This window comes from Bufo gargarizans, chromosome 4 (genome assembly GCF_014858855.1).
Source record: "Bufo gargarizans isolate SCDJY-AF-19 chromosome 4, ASM1485885v1, whole genome shotgun sequence".
In the NCBI taxonomy this organism is placed as follows: Eukaryota; Metazoa; Chordata; class Amphibia; order Anura; family Bufonidae; genus Bufo; species Bufo gargarizans.
In genome coordinates, this window is record NC_058083.1 from 247,207,160 (window position 1) to 247,227,518 (window position 20,359).

Consider the following 20,359-nt stretch of genomic DNA (forward strand, 5'->3'; position numbering starts at 1 on the left):
CGCCAGTGCTGGATCTGCTCGATATACAGAGAGTCCTCATATTCATGAGCTATCTGCTATTCCCCACCACCACCCATGATTCATATCTTTTACATATTGCAATCTGCTGCTGGGGGAGGGGGAGCTCATGAAGACTCTCTGACAAATGCTGCGTATGGGGCATCTTCAGCTCTCAGCTCGGATAAGACTGGTGGCTAAATTCTCCTATAATTTAATAATTCTCTTATACTTTAATATACTATATACTGTATATATACTATAACATATATATATATATATATATATATATATATAGACTATAAATTCTCCCATACTGTAATAAAGATTTTTAGCACATCATGAAAGCCCTCTCCACTTAGCCTGTACAGGCACTATAAATGATGCATGCATCTCGAATCACAAAAGTTTTGGATTTACTGAAATTAGAATCTTTTGGGAATTTCATAACAAATTCAATTAGTGTAGGATAGATTCATTCATCTTTAATGGCTCTAATGCAGCGCATCAAGCATCTTCTTTCAAATATTAAACTTACAGTATATAAATCTTTTGGACAGGGTATAAGGAAATATATATTTTTAGCTAGAAAAACCTAAAATAAAATGACATTACTGTCATTTCTACGACTCACTGATCTTCTGCATTTATATGGTTGCAGAACATCTTGATAACTTTCATCTTAGAATTACAAACATGTTGCTATAATCCTTATATCAAATTTCTGTAAATGACTATGACGGTGTATTCCAGCATACCAGAGTGCTGAATATCCATGGCAGACTTCTTCACTTCATCCTGGGATCTTCCATCAGTCACTACTACTAGCACCTTGGGAACAGATCTTCTCATTCCATTTTCGTAAGTCAAAACCTTATCCCGTACAAACTTCAAAGCTTTTCCTGTAAGAAACCATAGATACAACTTAAAGGGTTGTGCCACTATTCAATGTTATTTTAGTATTATTCAGCGTGAAAAACGAGTTACTTTTCTAATTTACTTTCTGTTACAAAAATGCTCCAATTGTTAAATCATAATGGCGGCCCCTAGTGTTTAATCTGTATGGCAATGTGCGTGTCTATCTACTGAGGGTGCTGCACATGCTCATTTCTATCCTTCAACTGCCACAATCCATATATACTGTTAGACGCCATGACAGTCGCAGATTTTCGCAATCAAGAAAATAGTGACTGGAGATCACGAATTTGCGAATATATGCCCAAATATTCGCCAAATATCGCAAATTCGATATTGCCCCTGCCGCTCATCACTGTTTGATACATTCACAGTGTATGAGCATTGTGTAACATACCTGTTTTTGTGTTTCCTCCCTTGTATCGGATGGTAGCTAGAGCACCCAGAGCTTGTGCCTTATCGGCAAAAGTATTTAACTTGAATTCAGTTTGGGCTTCATCACTGAACTGCACAAATGAAACCTGCAGGAAAATATAGATTGCTATTAATCCTGTAAATGTCTAGTTGATGTTAATATTTGATATCCAGATGAATTGCACACATTACTGTGTATAAGCTCAGGAAACATTTCTATTGTGGGAACCAGGCACATTAGCTTGTGGGGACATCCTGCCCTCTACTGGGCGCCCCTCTGTTTCAGCCAGTATCTAGCCGTGAACTCTGCTGCACTCACATTTTTGGCACTTTATAGTAGCCTGTCCAGCACTAGAAGCATTTCAGGTTTACTTAGTCATAGGTACTAGTAGAAGATGCACATACTCTATACAACAGCGTTCTCCAATCCATCGCTACCCACCTTCTTCCAGACTCCGTCCTCCAGCAGCAAGCTGTCAGGGCACGCTGGGATATCTGCATGCTGTGCACTACTTGTATATGCTTCCAACAGCACAGACTGTACATGTTTATTGGAGAACACAATCTGAATACTTAATGTTCTCCACTTCTACTCCTAACGCCATTCTTATTATTTTGGAAAAAGAACATAGGAGACCCATCACCTCTCCTGTCTCCTGTGTTATTTTAAGAACGACTTGCATTCTGCATACAATGCAAATTCTGGAGCCTCTTTTCTTCTAACTTTATACCGTTCCTCTATTATTTCTGCTAGAAATGTAGGAATAAATGTACAATGCGGTGTATCCCTGCATAGTCTCACATTGGCAGCACAGGTTTGACAGATCCCTGCATAGTCTCTCATTGATGTCAGACTGTGCAGGGACATCCCCCCCCCCCCCAACTAGTAAACCCAGTTGTACATTTATTCATAAATGTCTAATAGGAATAATAGATAAACAGTACAACATACAGTTATAAGAAAGGATGGAGGAATGACACAACATAGAGTCTTAAGAATAAATGGACCAGAATTGTCTTTCATGTTGAATACAATTAGTGACCTCTTTATGTTCCACTACTAATTCACTTGTTATGCAGTGAAATCAGGCAATGCAAATCCGATCGAGTATTGCTGTAACCCTCACCTGAATGCCTCTAGGATTGACCACATCGAAAGCTCCAATAGTGTTAAAAATGAACTGTCGGACTTTGTTGAAGTTATCATCCCCAATACTCCAGGAACTGTCGATTAGGAAGACAATATCTGCTTTTGCTCCTTTGCACACTGGAAAAAAAATGAATTATGGATGTAATTAATTAGGTTATTTTCTGAGGGATAGGACTGAGCTAGGACACAGTGGGGCAGATTTACTGTTGCAAATGTGCTCCAACTGACCCCAAATTCTGGCAGACAAGCCTTACACCACATTAAAAGCCAGACACTTTTTCAAGGCTTAGTGGTGAGTGGCTGTAGCTTATGAGAAAATTAGATGTGTCTTAAGATGCTACAATGTGTGCCTAATGCAACCAATAGGTGCTATAAACTTCATCTATACAGTCCAAAGCAACTGTGATTGATCTGGAAATGTTTAGACTTCTTAATTTAAATCTACGCTGTCTAAAACTCCAATATGATTTTATTTATTTTTTTTAAACAGTCCATAGTAAATCTTTAGACTATCATATACAGTCATGTGAAAAAATTAGGACACCCTTTGAAAGCATGTGGTTTTTTGTAACATTTTTAATAAAAGGTTATTTCATCTCCGTTTCAACAATACAGAGAGATTAAAGTAATCCAACTAAACAAAGAAAACTGAAGAAAAGTCTTTTCAAGATCTTCTGTAAATGTCATTCTACAAAAATGCCTATTCTAACTGAGGAAAAAGATAGGACACCCTTGCCCCTAATAGCGAGTGTTACCTCCTTTGGCTGAAATAACTGCAGTGAGACGGTTCTTGTAGCCATCTACCAGTCTTCGACATCGGTCTGAGGAAATTTTACCCCACTCCTCAATGCAGAACTTTTTCAGCTGTGAGATGTTTGAGGGGTTTCTTGCACGTACAGCCCTTTTCAAGTCACCCCACAGCATCTCAATGGGATTCAAATCTGGACTTTGACTTGGCCATTCCAGGACTCTCCATTTCTTCTTTTTCAGCCAATCTTTGGTTGATTTACTAGTATGTTTTGGGTCATTGTCATGTTGCATGGTCCAGTTCCGCTTCAGCTTTAATTTTCTAACTGATGGTCTCACATGTTCTTCAAGCACCTTCTGATACACAGTAGAATTCATCGTGGATTCTATGATGGTGAGCTGACCAGGTCCTGCTGCAGCAAAGCAGCCCCAAACCATGACACTTCCACCTCCATGCTTCACAGTTGGTATGAGGTTCTTTTCTTGGAATGCTGTGTTTGGTTTACGCCAAACATGTCCTCTGCTGTTGTGTCCAAATAATTCAATTTTGGACTCATCTGTCCAAAGAACATTATTCCAGAAGTCCTGGTCTTTGTCAACTTTATCTCTGGCAAATGTCAGTCTGGCCTCGATGTTTCTCTTGGAAAGCAAAGGTTTCCTCCTTGCACACCTCCCATGCAAGTTAAACTTGTACAGTCTCTTTCTGATTGTAGAGGCATGTACTTCTACATCAACAGTAGCCAGAGCCTGCTGTAGTTCTCGAGATGACACTTTAGGGTTTTTGGAGACCTCTTTTAGCATCTTGCGGTCTGCTCTTGGGGTGAACTTGCTGGGGCGACCAGTCCTGGGCATGTTGGCAGTTGTTTTGAAAGCCCTCCACTTGTAGACTATCTTCCGGACAGTGGAATGGCTGATTTCAAAATCTTTTGAGATCTTTTTAAATCCCTTCCCAGACTCATAGGCTGCTACAATCTTTTTTCTGAAGTCCTCTGACAGCTCTTTTGCTCTCACCATGGTGCTCACTCTCACTTCAACAGTCAGGAGCACACCAAACTAAATGTCTGAGGTTTAAATAGGGCAAGCCTCATTCAACATGCAGAGTAACGATCTACTAATTATGTGCACCTGGTGTGATATACCTGTGTGAGATCTGAGCCAATTTAAGAGGGAATACATGTGAGGGTGTCCTATCTTTTTCCTCAGTTAGAATAGGCATTTTTGTAGAATGACATTTACAGAAGATCTTGAAAAGACTTTTCTTCAGTTTTCTTTGTTTAGTTGGATTACTTTAATCTCTCTGTATTGTTGAAACGGAGATGAAATAACCTTTTATTAAAAATGTTACAAAAAACCACATGCTTTCAAAGGGTGTCCTAATTTTTTCACATGACTGTAGATCATGGTCATCAATCAGTTAAATGATGTAAAAATATACTTATATATTCTACCACCATTTCAGCACCAATACCAGCTAATCTTCACAGTGTGCATGGTCTAATTGCACTAGTTACTAATATGTAATGCAATGTATATGGCTTACCTTCACGGGCTGGAGGTATTGTGGGAGGTGGAGGAGGAGCAGGAGGTTCGGTTGGGGCTTCTGTTGGCTTTATCACTAAAGGGTATGGAAATTAATTTAGAGTTAGAAGAGAACATATTAGTAATGAATGCATGACTTCTGTCTCTGCCCTTACTGGAGCTTACATTGTTATTACTCATGCCGAAGAGCTAGGGCCATTTCAGTAAGAAGTCAACTGACATATAAATCAATCAACATAAAGTATATAGGGGGTCATTTATGATCTTAAGTACGCCTTTTTTTGATGGAGTTTTGTTGCAGATTCAGTCACAACAGGAAAGGGTAGCATAGGCGGGGAAGGGGGCGTGCCGGGCCATCCCGTTTCATTTATCATTCTCTATCCCCGTTTTTGGCATAGAAAATGACTTAATTCTACACTAGCAAGGGAGCTGGAGTAGATTTAAGAAAGCTGCACAGCCAGCGCCTAAGTAACAGTATATAGAGGCCGGTGCCTCTAATAATAATATAATAATCTTTATATAGCACCAACATATTCCGCAGCGCTTTACTATTCAGGGGTTTATGTACAAACAGTCGTAAATAACATATCAATAATTACAACAAGAGGAATGAGGGGCCTGCTTGCAAGAGCTTAGAATCTGTGAGGAGAGAGGGGTGACACAAAAGGTAAAAGTGCTTGTCTGGCCATCTTGGGAAAATAGGGGAGTAGATATAAAACTGCATGAGCCAGTCACCAGCCGATATCTGTAGTGCTTCTGGGTGCAGTGGACAGTTTGGTGGTGGATCAGGTTCAGGAAAATGATGATAAATGGGCTATATATGAAAAGGAGTTTTTTGGGGAGCATCTCTAGATAACTTATGTGCATCAAGGTTATTAAGACCAGCTTCTAAAAGGCCAGTCTTAATATACTACTATCCAGGCATAAAGCAATATTTAGAATTGATGTCTTCCATATCTGTATGCAGTCCAATCTATTGTAATTATGATATATGCGTCTTTTACTTACAAGTGCGTTCTTTGGTTGAAACTACACTGCCCTCAAGATTTTGTGTCTGTACATATACGGTGGCAGTATATTCGGTGTCGGGGTTCAGACCAGTAAAACAGTTTGATGACTCTGATGAAGGCACTGTTATTTCCTGTCCACGAGACCCTGTGGTGTCACAAATAATAACCGTTTATCATTATGCATTTTGCCATTCTCACCAGGACAAAGATAGGTACAGGAGAATGAAACGTTCAGCAAGTACAAATCAAAGTAACAATCTGCTCTTACCATCAACTGGATTCAGCTTGACTCTGTAGGACGTTGCAGCTCTGTGAGGTGTCCACCTAAAACACATTGAATCCCATGACACTTGGTAGCTTGTCAGATCAGTCACATTCAGGTACACTGCAAAAGGGAAGACAGAACAAAAGTCGTTAGAGAAATTAGAGAAAGTAAGGATGTCTGCTCTACAACATAATTTTTGAGGGTCATCTTGAAGAAAGCAAAACCTTAATAGATTTGAGATCAGAGGGCTATCCTTCTTTACTTTCAACCACATAACATCCAATCTCCACCCGTTTGTTAGAACATTTTAAAGCAAACCATAACCTCTAGCTTGGAACACATTTTTTATGTTTTCCAAACTTTGAAAAAGAAATAGTTTGCTCATTGCTAATCATCTGGCAATGAACATCATGATCTGGGGAAAATAAATACAAGTAAGATAACAGGATGTAGGTAACATGACTCCCATAGGAAGAACTGATAAGAATGTAATCTCTAAGCATATTTGTAGCCTGTAAATACCTACACCCACGATCCACCTTTCCTTTCTAGACCCTCTAAATCATAAACTTAAAAGAAAGAACATGGTACTAGGTTTGCATAACTATACTATTCATAGAACTTGCAAAGATAATGGTATGGACTTACAGGTGGTTCCAGGTCCTCTGAGTGGTCCACTTAGCCCGGTATCATACTGAGCATACACATTAACGTCATAGGTAGTTCCAGGATTTAGATTTTGAAGAGTGTATGAGCTCACATCACCAACAAATACTTCCATAGATTCGTCAGCATCTGCACAAGAAGTAGAAAACAGTTAAAGTATAACTGTTATTTCAGATTATTTTAATATAGTGCAAGGATGGAGATGTTTTGTTTAATATACTTAGTAATATACATTACTTGTGTAACATACTTGTTATTACTTGTGTAATATACATTAGGGAAAGAGGCTTCTTTGTTCTAGAAACCAGGGTGTAAAGAATCTTCTTAGCAAAGCTTGAAGAGCATTGCTAAGGAGAGTCAGTTTTCATTCTTCAGTTCTATGGAGCAATGAAGACACCTGAGTGTAAAATACAAAGCTGTCCAGCCTGTCACTATCTGACTATGTATATGTGCCCTAAATATAATTGCCCCCTCACCCTGCCTGATGTGTCTTTTGTGAAGTGTGAGTAAAGTTTTCAAGATAAAAATGAATAAAAAAAAGTATTAAATTGAATAAACTGCAGAGTCTGCTTTGTACCAATGGGATAAAGAGGGATCTCAAATGGACAATACTGGAATTTGGCCTCCCTCATACCTTTTTAGCAATGAGTATATGACTATTTGTTTCTAATTGTGATAAATAGTCTAAATTGAAGATATATGCAAATTAAATAGAATATATCAATGTAAATATGACAATAAAGATAAAAGTTACCATGTGGCTGGTATACAAGTTTATAGCCAAGAACTGGAGAGGTTGCTCTATCCCAAGATACCCGGAATCTGGTGTACCATTCATCAGAAACTTGTAGATTTGTTGGTGCAAGCAAGCCAGCTATAACATAGTAAAAGCATAAATTATAACCAAGAATACTACAATCAATGCTGGGCTGATTTATATAGTTAACACATTTTATAGAATAGATCTTACATGCAGCATGTGCCTTCATAGGCAAGAAAGTAAAGAAGAAAAGAGAAGCGAAGACTGAATGTACAGGATAATGAATTTCAATTAAAATACTCGACATAATTTACACTAAGCTACAACATACATGTATCTAATCATCTAATTAAGTATAGGGGTGTAGCTATTTTAAAGAGGTTATTCCATGAAAAATATTATAGTGTACATTTTAAAATAGCATGCTGTTTTTGTTCCTCACTGAAGGTTTCCCCCTTCCTTGCTGCTGTTTTTATACATGTTACAAGTAATGTAAACTCAATAAAGACTTTTCATGTTTATACATGTATGCGTTTAGTTCTTTTTTTGTATGTATTTTAAAACAGCACCTGGATCTGAATACTTTTGTAATTGCATGGAATTAAAATTTTAGAATGGTTATTCAATAAAATGTACTTGTATAGCTTTGTTCATTTCCTAATTTCTCTACCCACTTTGCTGAGGTGGACACACATGCTCAGTTTCACACTTCAACTGCCACTAGCCATATCTTCTGTCAGTAGCTGTGACAGTTACCAAGAGAGAGCTGCAGCAGAAAGGATGCACCTCCTCAACTGTGATAAGGAGAGAGCTGCAGCAGAAAATACAGACCCCGGAGCTGTGATAGGGAGAGAGCTGCAGCAGAAAATACAGACCCCGGAGCTGTGATAGGGAGAGAGCTGCAGCAGAAAAGACAGACCCCCTGAGCTGTGATAAGGAGAGAGCTGCAGCAGAAAAGACAGACCCCCGGAGCTGTGATAGGGAGAGAGCTAAAGCAGAAAATACAGACCCCCTGAGCTGTGATAGGGAGAGAGCTGCAGCAGAAAGGGCACATCCCCTGAGCAGTGATCATGAGAGAGCTGCAGCAGAAAAGACAGACCCCCTGAGCTGTGATAGTGAGAGAACTGCTTCAGAAAGGGCACATCCCCTGAGATGTGATAGTGAGAGAGCTGCAGCAGAAAAGACAGACTCCCTGAGCTGTGATAGGGAGAGAGCTGCAGCAGAAAGGGCAGACCCCCTGAGCTGTGATAGGGAGAGAGCAGCAGCAGAAAAGACAGACCACCTGAGCTGTGATAGGGAGAGAGCGGCAGCAGAAAGGGCACATCCCCAGAGATGTGATAATGAGAGAGCTGCAGCAGAAAAGACAGACCCCCCTGAGCTGTGATAGGGAGAGAGCTGCAGCAGAAAGGGCACATCCCCTGAGATGTGATAATGACAGAGCTGCAGCAGAAAAGACAGACCCCCCTGAGCTGTGATAGGGAGAGAGCTGCAGCAGAAAGGGCATATCCCCTGAGATGTGATAGTGAGAGAGCTCCAGCAGAAAAGACAGACCCCCTGAGCTGTGATAGGGAGAGAGCAGCAGCAGAAAAGACATACCCCCTGAGCTGTGATAGGGAGAGAGCTGCAGCAGAAAGGGCACACCCCCTGAGATGTGCTAGTGAGAGAGCTGCAGCAGGAAAGACAGACCCCTGAGCTGTGATAGAAAGAGAGCTGCAGCAGAAAGGGCATATCCCCTGATATGTGACAGTGAGAGAGCTGCAGCAGAAAAGACTGACCCCCGAGCTGTGATAGGGAGAGAGCTGCAGCAGAAAGGCAGAAAAGACTGACCCCCGAGCTGTGATAGGGAGAGAGCTGCAGCAGAAAGGGCACATCCCCTAAGATGTGATAGTGAGAGAGCTGCAGCAGAAAAGACAGACCCCCTGAGCTGTGATAGGAAGAGAGCTGCAGCAGAAAGGGCAGATCCCCTGATATGTGATAGTGAGAGAGCTGCAGCAGAAAAGACTGACCCCCTGAGCTGTGATAGGGAGAGAGTTGTAGCAGAAAGGGCACATCCCCTGAGCAGTGATAGTGAGAGAGCTGCAGCAGAAAAGACAGACCCCCCTGAGCTGTGATAGGGAGAGAGCTGCAGCAGAAAGGGCATATCCCCTGAGATGTGATAGTGAGAGAGCTCCAGCAGAAAAGACAGACCCCCTGAGCTGTGATAGGGAGAGAGCTGCAGCAGAAAAGACAGACCACCTGAGCTGTGATAGGGAGAGAGCTGCAGCAGAAAGGGCACATCCCCTGAGATGTGCTAGTGAGAGAGCTGCAGCAGGAAAGACAGACCCCTGAGCTGTGATAGAAAGAGAGCTGCAGCAGAAAGGGCATATCCCCTGATATGTGACAGTGAGAGAGCTGCAGCAGAAAAGACTGACCCCCGAGCTGTGATAGGGAGAGAGCTGCAGCAGAAAGGGCACATCCCCTAAGATGTGATAGTGAGAGAGCTGCAGCAGAAAAGACAGACCCCCTGAGCTGTGATAGGAAGAGAGCTGCAGCAGAAAGGGCAGATCCCCTGATATGTGATAGTGAGAGAGCTGCAGCAGAAAAGACTGACCCCCTGAGCTGTGATAGGGAGAGAGTTGTAGCAGAAAGGGCACATCCCCTGAGCAGTGATAGTGAGAGAGCTGCAGCAGAAAAGACAGACCCCCTGAGCTGTGATAGTGAGAGAACAGCTTCAGAAAGGGCACATCCCCTGAGATGTGATAGTGATAGCGCTGCAGCAGAAAAGACAGACACCCTGAGCTGTGATAAGGAGAGAGCTGCAGCAGAAAGGGCAGACCCCCTGAGATGTGATAGTGAGAGAGCTGCAGCAGAAAGGGCAGATCCCCTGATATGTGATAGTGAGAGAGCTGCAGCAGAAAAGACTGACCCCCTGAGCTGTGATAGGGAGAGAGTTGTAGCAGAAAGGGCACATCCCCTGAGCAGTGATAGTGAGAGAGCTGCAGCAGAAAAGACAGACCCCCTGAGCTGTGATAGTTAGAGAACTGCTTCAGAAAGGGCACATCCCCTGAGATGTGATAGTGATAGAGCTGCAGCAGAAAAGACAGACACCCTGAGCTGTGATAGGGAGAGAGCTGCAGCAGAAAGGGCATATCCCCTGATATGTGATAGTGAGAGAGCAGCAGCAGAAAAGACAGACCACCTGAGATGTGATAGGGAGAGAGCGGCAGCAGAAAGGGCACATCCCCAGAGATGTGATAATGAGAGAGCTGCAGCAGGAAAGACAGACCCCCCTGAGCTGTGATAGGGAGAGAGCTGCAGCAGAAAGGGCATATCCCCTGATATGTGATAGTGAGAGAGCTGCAGCAGAAAAGACTGACCCCCTGATATGTTATAGGGAGAGAGCTGCAGTAGAAAATACAGAGCCCATAAGCTGTGATAGGGAGAGAACTGCAACAGAAAAGACATGCCCCCTGAGTAAGGACACATCCTGTGAGCTGCCACTCTGAAATAAATCTAGCAGAGCAACTGGAGTAATGAATGGGGAGATCTCTGGATACATGTGAGGTACTAGCTTTGTTAGAAAGAGATTGTCATTCACTATATTATGTCTGATTTACACAAATCATGGCATAACCAATAGAATTAAGGGGGAAGAGAATCTAATAAAGTGTCCCTGGGCGTATAAACGATTGGGACTTACACCCATAAATCCTATTATATAACTTATATAATAGGGGCAATTAATGAATGCAATTATCAAGCACATACCATAAAGTAATATATTTCTATACTCCTACCTGTTTTTCCATTTCCAGTCAGTTGCCCGCCATCCCCATCTGCATACACAGCTACCACAGTGATTTTATATGGAGTGTCTGGCAACAAGGGTTGTAAGACCACATTGTTTCTTCTACCAGGAACAGTTGTCTAAAAGAAGTCCAATGCAAATATATTCATTAATTATAACAATATGTATCATGTAAAAAATATTTTTCTGCAGCTAAGGAAACATGACGAAGAGATGGTGATAGAGATGATATATTATAGGCAGTAACGCCAGATCATCTATTTTAAGTGTTAGAGCCACTGTATGATCCTTGGAACTCATAACAGTTCCCAAAGTGATTCATGTACATTTATCTTATTGTGTAGTTATTAAAATATATAACATACTTCAGACTAAAGAATATGTGTCTTGGTGCAGCATCAATACAGTAGGAGAGATGCCTGCAACATGTACGTAGTAAGATTTTATTCTAACCACTGTAAGCACTGGAGACCAGACATAATGTCTTATACATCTGTTCTGCAAAATGAACACTGGCTATACAGTCCTTTCAACAGAAGGCAGATTGTCTGCAAAATGGGGAACATATGTATAAATGTGGTGTGACACGACATTGGAACTGGTTTGGACGCATGACAGAAAACAAAGTGCTATGTCTGTTATGGAAAGTATGTGGCATTCTTAGGACCTCACAGTATAAACGGTGCTTGAATGCAAGTACAATGGTGGAGTATTTAGCGAATAGTCAACCAACCTAAAAATCTGTCTCTATCTTCTTAATGTTTTCAATTGCCTACATGTGTTTGTTCTGGACAAAAAGGGGCAATTAGCCAATGATAATTCCGACTTTACTTCTTGCTGGTGTCAACATAGACCTAACAATATCCTTTAGGGTGCCAGCATTTTAGGGTAAGACATAAAGATTAAGCCCAGTAGAAATGGCATTAGAAATTAATTAGAAATGTCACTGGAATGTAATATAGAGTGTTGTGCAAAAGTTTCTGGCAGGTATGGAAAAAAATGCTGCAAAGTAAGAATGCTTCAAAAATAGTGCTAATAGTTTCAATTTAAAGTGTAACTGAGCATTCAGAGAAACCTTATTAAAACTAATTGATAAAACACATATGGTACTTATTATTATTTTTATTACTATTACTTATTTTTATTTTTTTTACTTTTACTAGCGAAAAAGCCACCTGACGTTCAATTCGAATTCCGGTACACCACCGTGCATGGGAGTACAGATTCCCCTGCAGCTGCACTGCTATTATATGGTGCTCCTGCCCTGCTCTCATTCCACTCTGCTAATAGCCTGCATACCAAATCGGTGCAGGCTATTAGTGGAGTCAAGTTAGCACAAGGCAAGAGCTCCATAGCACAATGTTCCTGTGCCCGCTCTGCGAAAGTCTGACATAGCCCAACGATTCTAGGCTTTAGAAGAGCAACACTGGTATAGGCAGGAGCAGCAATGTGGCCGCAGGGAAATCTCTACTCTCATACACAGCGGTGTACTGGAGTACGGATTGCAAAGCCCAAATAGGCACCTGAAGTTCGGATGGCTATTTCGCTAGTAAAAGTTGAAAAAAAAAATACATTTACATTTCATTTTAATGACGTTACTCTAAAGGTTTAGGTAGATTTTACATTTATTCTGCAACAGGATAACAACCCCAACAGGATAACAACCCCAAATATACAGCCAATGTCATTAGGAACTATCTTCAGTGTAATGAAGAACAATAAGTCCTGGAAGTAATGATATGGCCCCCAGAGCACTGATTTCTACATCATTGAGTCTGTCTGGGATTAAATGAAAAGATAGAAGTATTTCAGCAAGCCTACATCCACAGAAGATCTGTGGTTAGTTCTCCAAGATGTTTGGAACAACCTCCCTGCCAAGTTCCTCCAAAAACTGTGTGGAACTGTACAGTACCTAGAAGAATTGATGCTGTTCTGAAGGGAAAGGGGGGCCACACCAAATATTGATTTAGATTTCTCTTGTTTATTCACTTTGCATTTTGTTAATTGATGAAAATAAACTATTCACACTTCTATTTTTGAAAACATAGTTACAAACTTTGCAACATTTTCCCCTCACTTGACTAAAAGTTTTGCACAGTGATGTATTTGGAGTTGTTTGTTGGAATCCTTTAATTGTAGTGTTGTTTTATATCTCATTTTGTTTGCCTGTAACATGGACTGAAGAGGATGTCAAGCCTGAGATATTCCTAACCTATGTAAAAGAGTCTCCTAATTTATCTGAAGTCAATGGAAAACCCTAAAGCATTACTCGCAGATATGCTATGAATGGAAGGGGATGAGGCTGAGAAAAGCAGCTATGATAATTGAAAATTATTCTAAGCCAAAAGACTGTGAACTATGCACAAAGATACACATACAGCATGTACACCAACTGTCACTGGTTGATTGGCCAAAGACCTTACAAGTGAAATTTCCTGGTGGGCCAATGCCCAGGGGGCCACCTGAGCCCCCCTCACGGCCGGCCACTGGAAGCTTTTGGGGATGTATTTTGTGCTGCTGGTGACAGTATTTTGTGATGGACTGCGGTAATTGGCTCTTTTGGAGTGGTATGATGTGCTACAATATGGTATTACTAGTCCCTCCTACTTGTGTTGGCCCTGCCTTCCATCAATTTGGACCTGACTACAAAACGGGGACACTTTAACTATTTTTTTACAGGGCCACTTTAAGTTCCCAGTCTGCCCTACCAACTTTCCCTGATTTTGCTAGGACAAACCCAAGAACTAGACTGTGAAAGGTGCAGGCTTTATGCAATGCACCCCAACAGTGCCCAATATGGCAGTGTTCCCCTGCATTCCCATGAGCTATGCTTACATGTCTTAAAATGGGTTTGATTGTGAAGAACTTAAATAGAAGTTCTTCACAATCCAAGCACTGCAACTAATAAACAGGTGAGCAGATACACAGTGGATTGGACTATCTCCCAGAGGGGAGAACAGCTACAAAGAGTGTATTTTGCCTTCTGGATCCTAGTGAATTCAGGCATTCTGTGTACAGTTTACTGTGCAATTTATTATTTCACCTGTGGGGGCACTGTAGAGAACTTGAATGCTTGCTGCTAGAAACCCCCACAGATTACAGTTGATTCCTGGGGTTTCTAGACAAAAGGTTCATCCAAAGTAGGCAACATATGAGTTTATGACATACAGAAGGCCGAGTGGGATAACTGGCTTAGCAACAGTTACCACCAAATAATTTCATAAAAGTAATTAGTCATTAAAGGACAACATTAAAGAAAGTACTGTTCTATTAGTTTTTGAAACCACAATCATAAAACTAAAGAAATCAAATGTCTTTCAAAGGTGGAAAACTTACATATTCATCAATAGGATCGCCAACAGTTGGTGCATAGATAATTCTATATTGTTGGACTTCACCGTCAGCATGATCCCAGCTTACTGAAAGACTGTTAGTTGTCTCTCCAAAAACTCTAATGTTCCTTGGCCCACTTCGGGGTACTGCCAGAAAAAACAAAATTACAAACCAATCATCACTCTGGATATTAACCTTGATTTTCTTCTTAACAGCAATGTCAAATATTTTTTATGAACATGTGAATACAGGAAATTCTGAAGTTTCCAACCACACTCATGGTGTCTGGTTGCCTTACACGCTCTTTGTAGTACAACGCTGCCAGCTAGGACATACTAGCAGATTATTAAGAAATAAACCTACCGCAGTATGAACGAAATGTGGAAAGAGGGATGCCACAGGTATTTGGAAGGCTCATAGTAGCTGGAGGGATTTGCAAAGCAGTCAGCAAAATAGGATAAATTTGTAATATAACACAGGAGCAAACTTTCCACACTGAATTCTTTAGAACACTGCAGAATAGCTGAATTCAGAAAATACCATGAAATATTGGTTTTAATAATGATATCATTTGATTAGGTGTTGCCAACGCACAAGAAGGTGCCAGATCCAAGAGGAAGCCATATCTCTATGAGAATCTTTATATCACATATATATAAAAGTATAGTTAGCATAATGCTAACTGACCCTGCAGCATTGAAGCTTTTACATGCTCTTGGAGTCTCTAAATAGATTATTTTATTTTGTTTCCATAGCTCCACCATATTCTGCAGTACATTTCCACAGATTGCCACGTATCACTGTCCCCAATAAGGCTCCTTAACTCATACACACTGGGACAATTTTATTAGAAGCTTATTAACCTATCTGGTGAAGGCCCCAAAGGGGATCGTCATCACCAACAAGCAAATTTCTTGTCTGGATTACAATATTTAATTTTTCATTAAATATCTCATACTCCACTATTTAAAAAGGACCTTTCATCTGGCAAAAAATTCGGAACTAAGTATCATGATATGTACATCGGCGCCCAGGGATCTCACTGCACTTACTATTATCCATGGGCGTCGCTCCGGTATCTTCGAGGACTTGGTTATACTGGGCGGAGACTTCGGGGTTATAGTAGGAGGAGACTGCCCTTGTTCTCCAAAGCGTTTCGTTCTCCCAGGCTGTAGCGCTGGCCAATCGCAGCGCAGAGCTCACAGCCTGGGAGGTGGAGATGCCCAGGAGAAAAAGGGCCGTCTCCGCCCAGTATAACCAAGTCCCTGAACATACGGCAGGGCATAGCAGGAGAACGGAGAGGCGCCCAGGGAGAATAGTAAGTGCAGTGAGATCCCTGGGCGCTGCTGTGCATATCATGATACTTAGTTCAGAATTTTTTGCCAGATTAAAGGTCCTCTTTAAGGAAGGTAAGATTGGAACAGATCATTCAAGAGCAAATCAGTTTGATTTTTATTCTGACAATCATAGATGAAGACATTTTGGATTCTGGATTCCCGACTGCATTTCATTTTCTCATGGGTCTCAACAAACCCGCCAATACATTCTGTAAAAACTTATCGGAACACCTATAACGCAGTAGAAAGCAAGTCAGAGTGAAAATCACCAATGTAGCCTCCAGAAGACATTGAGCTACAAAAGGGTGATGGAAGATTTCTGCTCTGATGTTTACATAACTGTCAATGCAGCTTTAAACTATAATACATACTGTAACTCAGGGTCAAGATATTGACTAAAAATGTGACAATTTTCTCCTTCTGTTTTTTTTTTTGTGGTCCACTAAAAATGGATGACACATGGAAACAATAAGGCCAAATACAGAAGCACAACGGACGTGCAATGGACAAAAATGCGGATTCATGGGTCTATGGTTTGCGGGCTGCAAAAAGACAACGGTTGTGTGCGTGATGCCTATGTAATTAAATGTACTGACAAAGTTACTCAGTTGTTAGTGTAGATTGATTCTATGTGTACAAATTGTGTGTGAACAGGAACATATGCTTAAATCTACACAGATCCAATTGGTTTACACTTGGTACTAAACAACATTGAAAATAAACAGCAATATTACTTTGGAGATGTTTTTTTTTTTTTCAATTCTGAAACAAACTGACCCATCTTCATTCAATTTTGAGTTTGATATCTTCTGGTAAAGTTTAGGATTTGTATATAAGATCACCTCACTACATCTGTTTTATTTTAAGCACGAAATCAAGAACACAGGCAACTACAAAGCTGTGTGGTAGTTTACTGAATAAATCAGGAAAGGGTTCAGTTTAGTACCTTTAGCAATTATCAACAGATTTGGGTTCTATACTATGCTCCATGTTTTAGGCTTGACTTAACATGAAGTGGCAACTGCTTAATATGTACTTCTGACCTCATCTTTATATATCAACACTGAACAAGGTCAATAATGTTTAAAAGACAGCTTTAATTGAGGAGGTATGAGTGTCTAAGTCAATTTGCATGTAAATTTTGGGCTGTGGTCATAGTTGCAATATACAGGTGAAACTCGAAAAATGTGAATATCGTAAGTTCATTTAATTCAGTAATGCAACTAAAAAGGTGGAACTAACATATAAGATAGACTGATTACATGCAAAGTGAGATATTGCAAGCCTTTATTTGTTATAATGTGGATGATTATGGCTTACAGCTTATGAAACACTAAAGTCACAATTTTGAGGTACCTTTGCTCAGGGCGATATGGATTAATTAGTTGCCTAGAGTGTGACACTTTGAGCCTAGAATATTGAACCTTTTCACAAAACTCTAATTTTAAGCTGCATTAATACAATTCCTTTTAATTTGTATTACTGAAATAAATGGACTTTTGCATGATATTCTAATTTTTCGAGTTTCACCTGTAGTTAGGAGATATCATCATCATAGGAAAGTTCCCAGGGTCACATTTCAAGTATTATTCTAATCGTTTAAGAAGATTTCAAAGTGAAGGTACTGCTCATTTTTGACGTGGGTGATAGATTATGATTGAAGAGGATGTTCAATCATAAGTTTATGGGTCTTTCACCAAATGGAGAGCAATTTTAAAATGGTACATAGAAATGAGAAGAAAGTTGCACCACAGTGGTACAGACTAGTAACTTGGTCTTGACTCTAGAAGACAACGGAAACCATCAGAGAGGAGAAAGACATTGGCACACCCAATGGCCATAAAGATGGATCTGACAGTTGTTTTTATGATCGAATAAATAAATGTCAGTCTGGGTAATGTGTTAAGTCAGTAATAATAAGTTGCTGCAGTAAAGACAAGTTGGATTGCTAATGTAGTAGCCTCCGTAGAATGGTAGGAATGACTTCTGTAGATGAAGGTGACACGATTCGGCAACAGAATGAATAATAGTTTTTGCATTAAACTCCCTACTATGTGTTTTAGTTATGTTTTATACAACATGAAACAATAACTTTTTGGCTAGAATAAAATGTTTAGGACTATCATACTGTATTCTATTGATATTGGAAAAAACATACTAAATGCAAACAAAGATATCTAGTAAATGTAGTGTACATACATGTTTTTCCCTGTCCAGTGCTCGGCTCGGCTTCTCCATCAGCATACATGGCCACCACATTCACAGAGTAATCAGTATCAGGGATCAGGCGCTCCAGTAACACATTGTGAGTATTGCCAGGAACCACAACCTACAGGTAAATGTGAACATTTAGGGCTTATTTGTAAGAACAGAGAACATTTTGTTTTAATTCTGACCACTACGGTTATGGCTTCAACTTAGAACAAGTCAATTTCTATATAGCATTACCGCCAGTGGGAGACTGCTCTTTATAGGTCCTATGAGTATTATAACAGCATTACATAATATGTAATTCAACATTTGGGGTTTGTTACTCACAAATTCTGAAACTGTAGTTCCAAGGAGAGGAGCATAGTTGACCTTGTATTGCTGAACCTGTCCAGGGGCAGGATCCCATCGAACATTTAGTGAATTTGTTGAGGGGTTGTACACTTGAAGATTTCTGGCAATTCCTCGTGCCACTATAATAAAATAGTACATTATTATACGTTGTCTCCGTACAGAATATTTAAAATTATGATTTACAAAGAATGCACCCATTCACAGTCATCCAGATCATAGTCAATCTTATATACTTATTTCTGTATTTCAGAGAAGTAGACAAAACTGCCATTGCCAAAGAGCATCTGTCAGCAGAATAAACCCTATTAAACCAGGCATAATGCATGGAAGGGTGGATCCAGCTGAGTAAACTGACACCTCAATTATGCGGATCCCCTGCACTACTCTGGAGTCATTCACTTTTTATTAATATGTCAGATAGGTCTTTGGTGCACAGAGGAGAAGGCACTTGCCCTCAAAGCGGCACAGCTCTTTCATGTTGATAGTCACTTGATTGACAAAGCCATGCAATTCACCTGGCCCTGTAATCTTGGGTAGTAGATCTGCTTCTGCTTCCCAGCACTGTCAATGACAACTGTGCATAAGCCAAAAATGTCATCCTCCCCCTGAACAAAACCAAGCATCTCCTCTGCCAGGTGGAGTATGATGTCATCAGCACATGTGCAGTAGTCATTGGCAGTAGTTGAGAAGTAAAAGCAGATGTAGTGTATTGATAACAGAATCTCTGGGACAGATGTGAGATTAAAGGCCAGAAACGATTCCTGGCCCTGTCAATCAAGGAGAAAGGGAGTGGCTATCAATGAAGTGCAGAGAAGCTCTGGTGCTCCAAAGCTATGTGCCCAACCCTCCGTGCACCAAAGGCCTAACTTAAACATTTATAAAGAGTGAAATTATTAACAACAGCACTGAAGTATTGTTTTATTCAGCGGGATGAACCCTTACAGGCATTATCCTTGGTTTAACAGAGCTGATCCTGATGTCAAATGCTCTTTAATTGGAATCAAATTACCGATCATGCTGGACTTTGGTCAGAAAACAAATTTCGTAGGGAAGATGCACAAATTCAAAGGGAGACCATGTAAGCAGCATTTTGCCCTAATATGGAGTCCAAACCATGGTGCTATCACAAGAAAGCAGCAACTGAACTCAGTCCATTGCAACAGGTACTTCACACACATATGTATGTATGCTACAACAATATAACACAGATAACATAGTCATGTAGTTAGTATGGTTGAAATACATAAGTTCATGACGTTCAACCAAGAGATGGATGGGGATGGGAATTAAGGGAAAGGGAGAGAGAATTGGACTTCCACATATTAACATAAGCATTACTATCATTTACTTTTAAGAATTCATCTAAACCTTTTTTTAAACTGTCTACTGTCCCTGATGTGACCACGTCCTGAGGAAGTCTATTCCACAGCTTCACAGTTCTTACAGCAAAGAAGCTTTGTTGCCTCTGGAGACTGAACATTTTCTTCTCCAGATGGATGCAGTGTCCCCTTTGTCTTTTGAAGGGTCTTTACATGGAACAGCTTTCCACCATATTGTTTGTACGGCCTTATATATTTATATGAGTTAATCATGTCCTCCATAAACTAAATAAATGTAATTACTTTAGTCTGTCCACGTAACTAAGACCCTCCATGCCCCTTATCAGTTTAGTCGCACTTCTTTGTACTTTTTCCATAATTTTAACTGTATGTCCATGATTGTTAATGGCTGCAAAAATGAGGTAAGAGCAAAATTGTGTTGGCAACGAACAATCTTTTTAAAAGCCCGGACCACTGGGTTTTTATTCCACTACTACATGGGACTATACTCTTAGAATTTAGCTGTGCTGGTAAACATGTTATTACTTGAAAATTATT

General features: G+C 40.4%; 1 protein-coding gene across 5 annotated transcripts in view; it reads right to left on the minus strand.

Annotated features, from left to right (window-relative positions):
* The window catches only part of COL12A1 (collagen type XII alpha 1 chain), a 165,569-nt gene that overhangs the window by 46,083 nt on the left and 99,127 nt on the right, over positions 1–20,359 (minus strand). For all 5 annotated transcript variants that reach the window (XM_044288842.1, XM_044288838.1, XM_044288839.1 and 2 more), the window contains 12 exons: positions 18,459–18,601; positions 18,120–18,249; positions 14,587–14,729; positions 11,240–11,369; positions 7,458–7,577; positions 6,686–6,832; positions 6,041–6,157; positions 5,771–5,917; positions 4,764–4,838; positions 2,454–2,593; positions 1,310–1,433; positions 756–899 (listed from right to left, as the gene is read on the minus strand). In XM_044288842.1, coding sequence (XP_044144777.1) covers positions 756–899; positions 1,310–1,433; positions 2,454–2,593; positions 4,764–4,838; positions 5,771–5,917; positions 6,041–6,157; positions 6,686–6,832; positions 7,458–7,577; positions 11,240–11,369; positions 14,587–14,729; positions 18,120–18,249; positions 18,459–18,601 — 1,560 coding nt within the window. The remainder of the gene's footprint in view (positions 1–755; positions 900–1,309; positions 1,434–2,453; positions 2,594–4,763; positions 4,839–5,770; positions 5,918–6,040; positions 6,158–6,685; positions 6,833–7,457; positions 7,578–11,239; positions 11,370–14,586; positions 14,730–18,119; positions 18,250–18,458; positions 18,602–20,359) is intronic.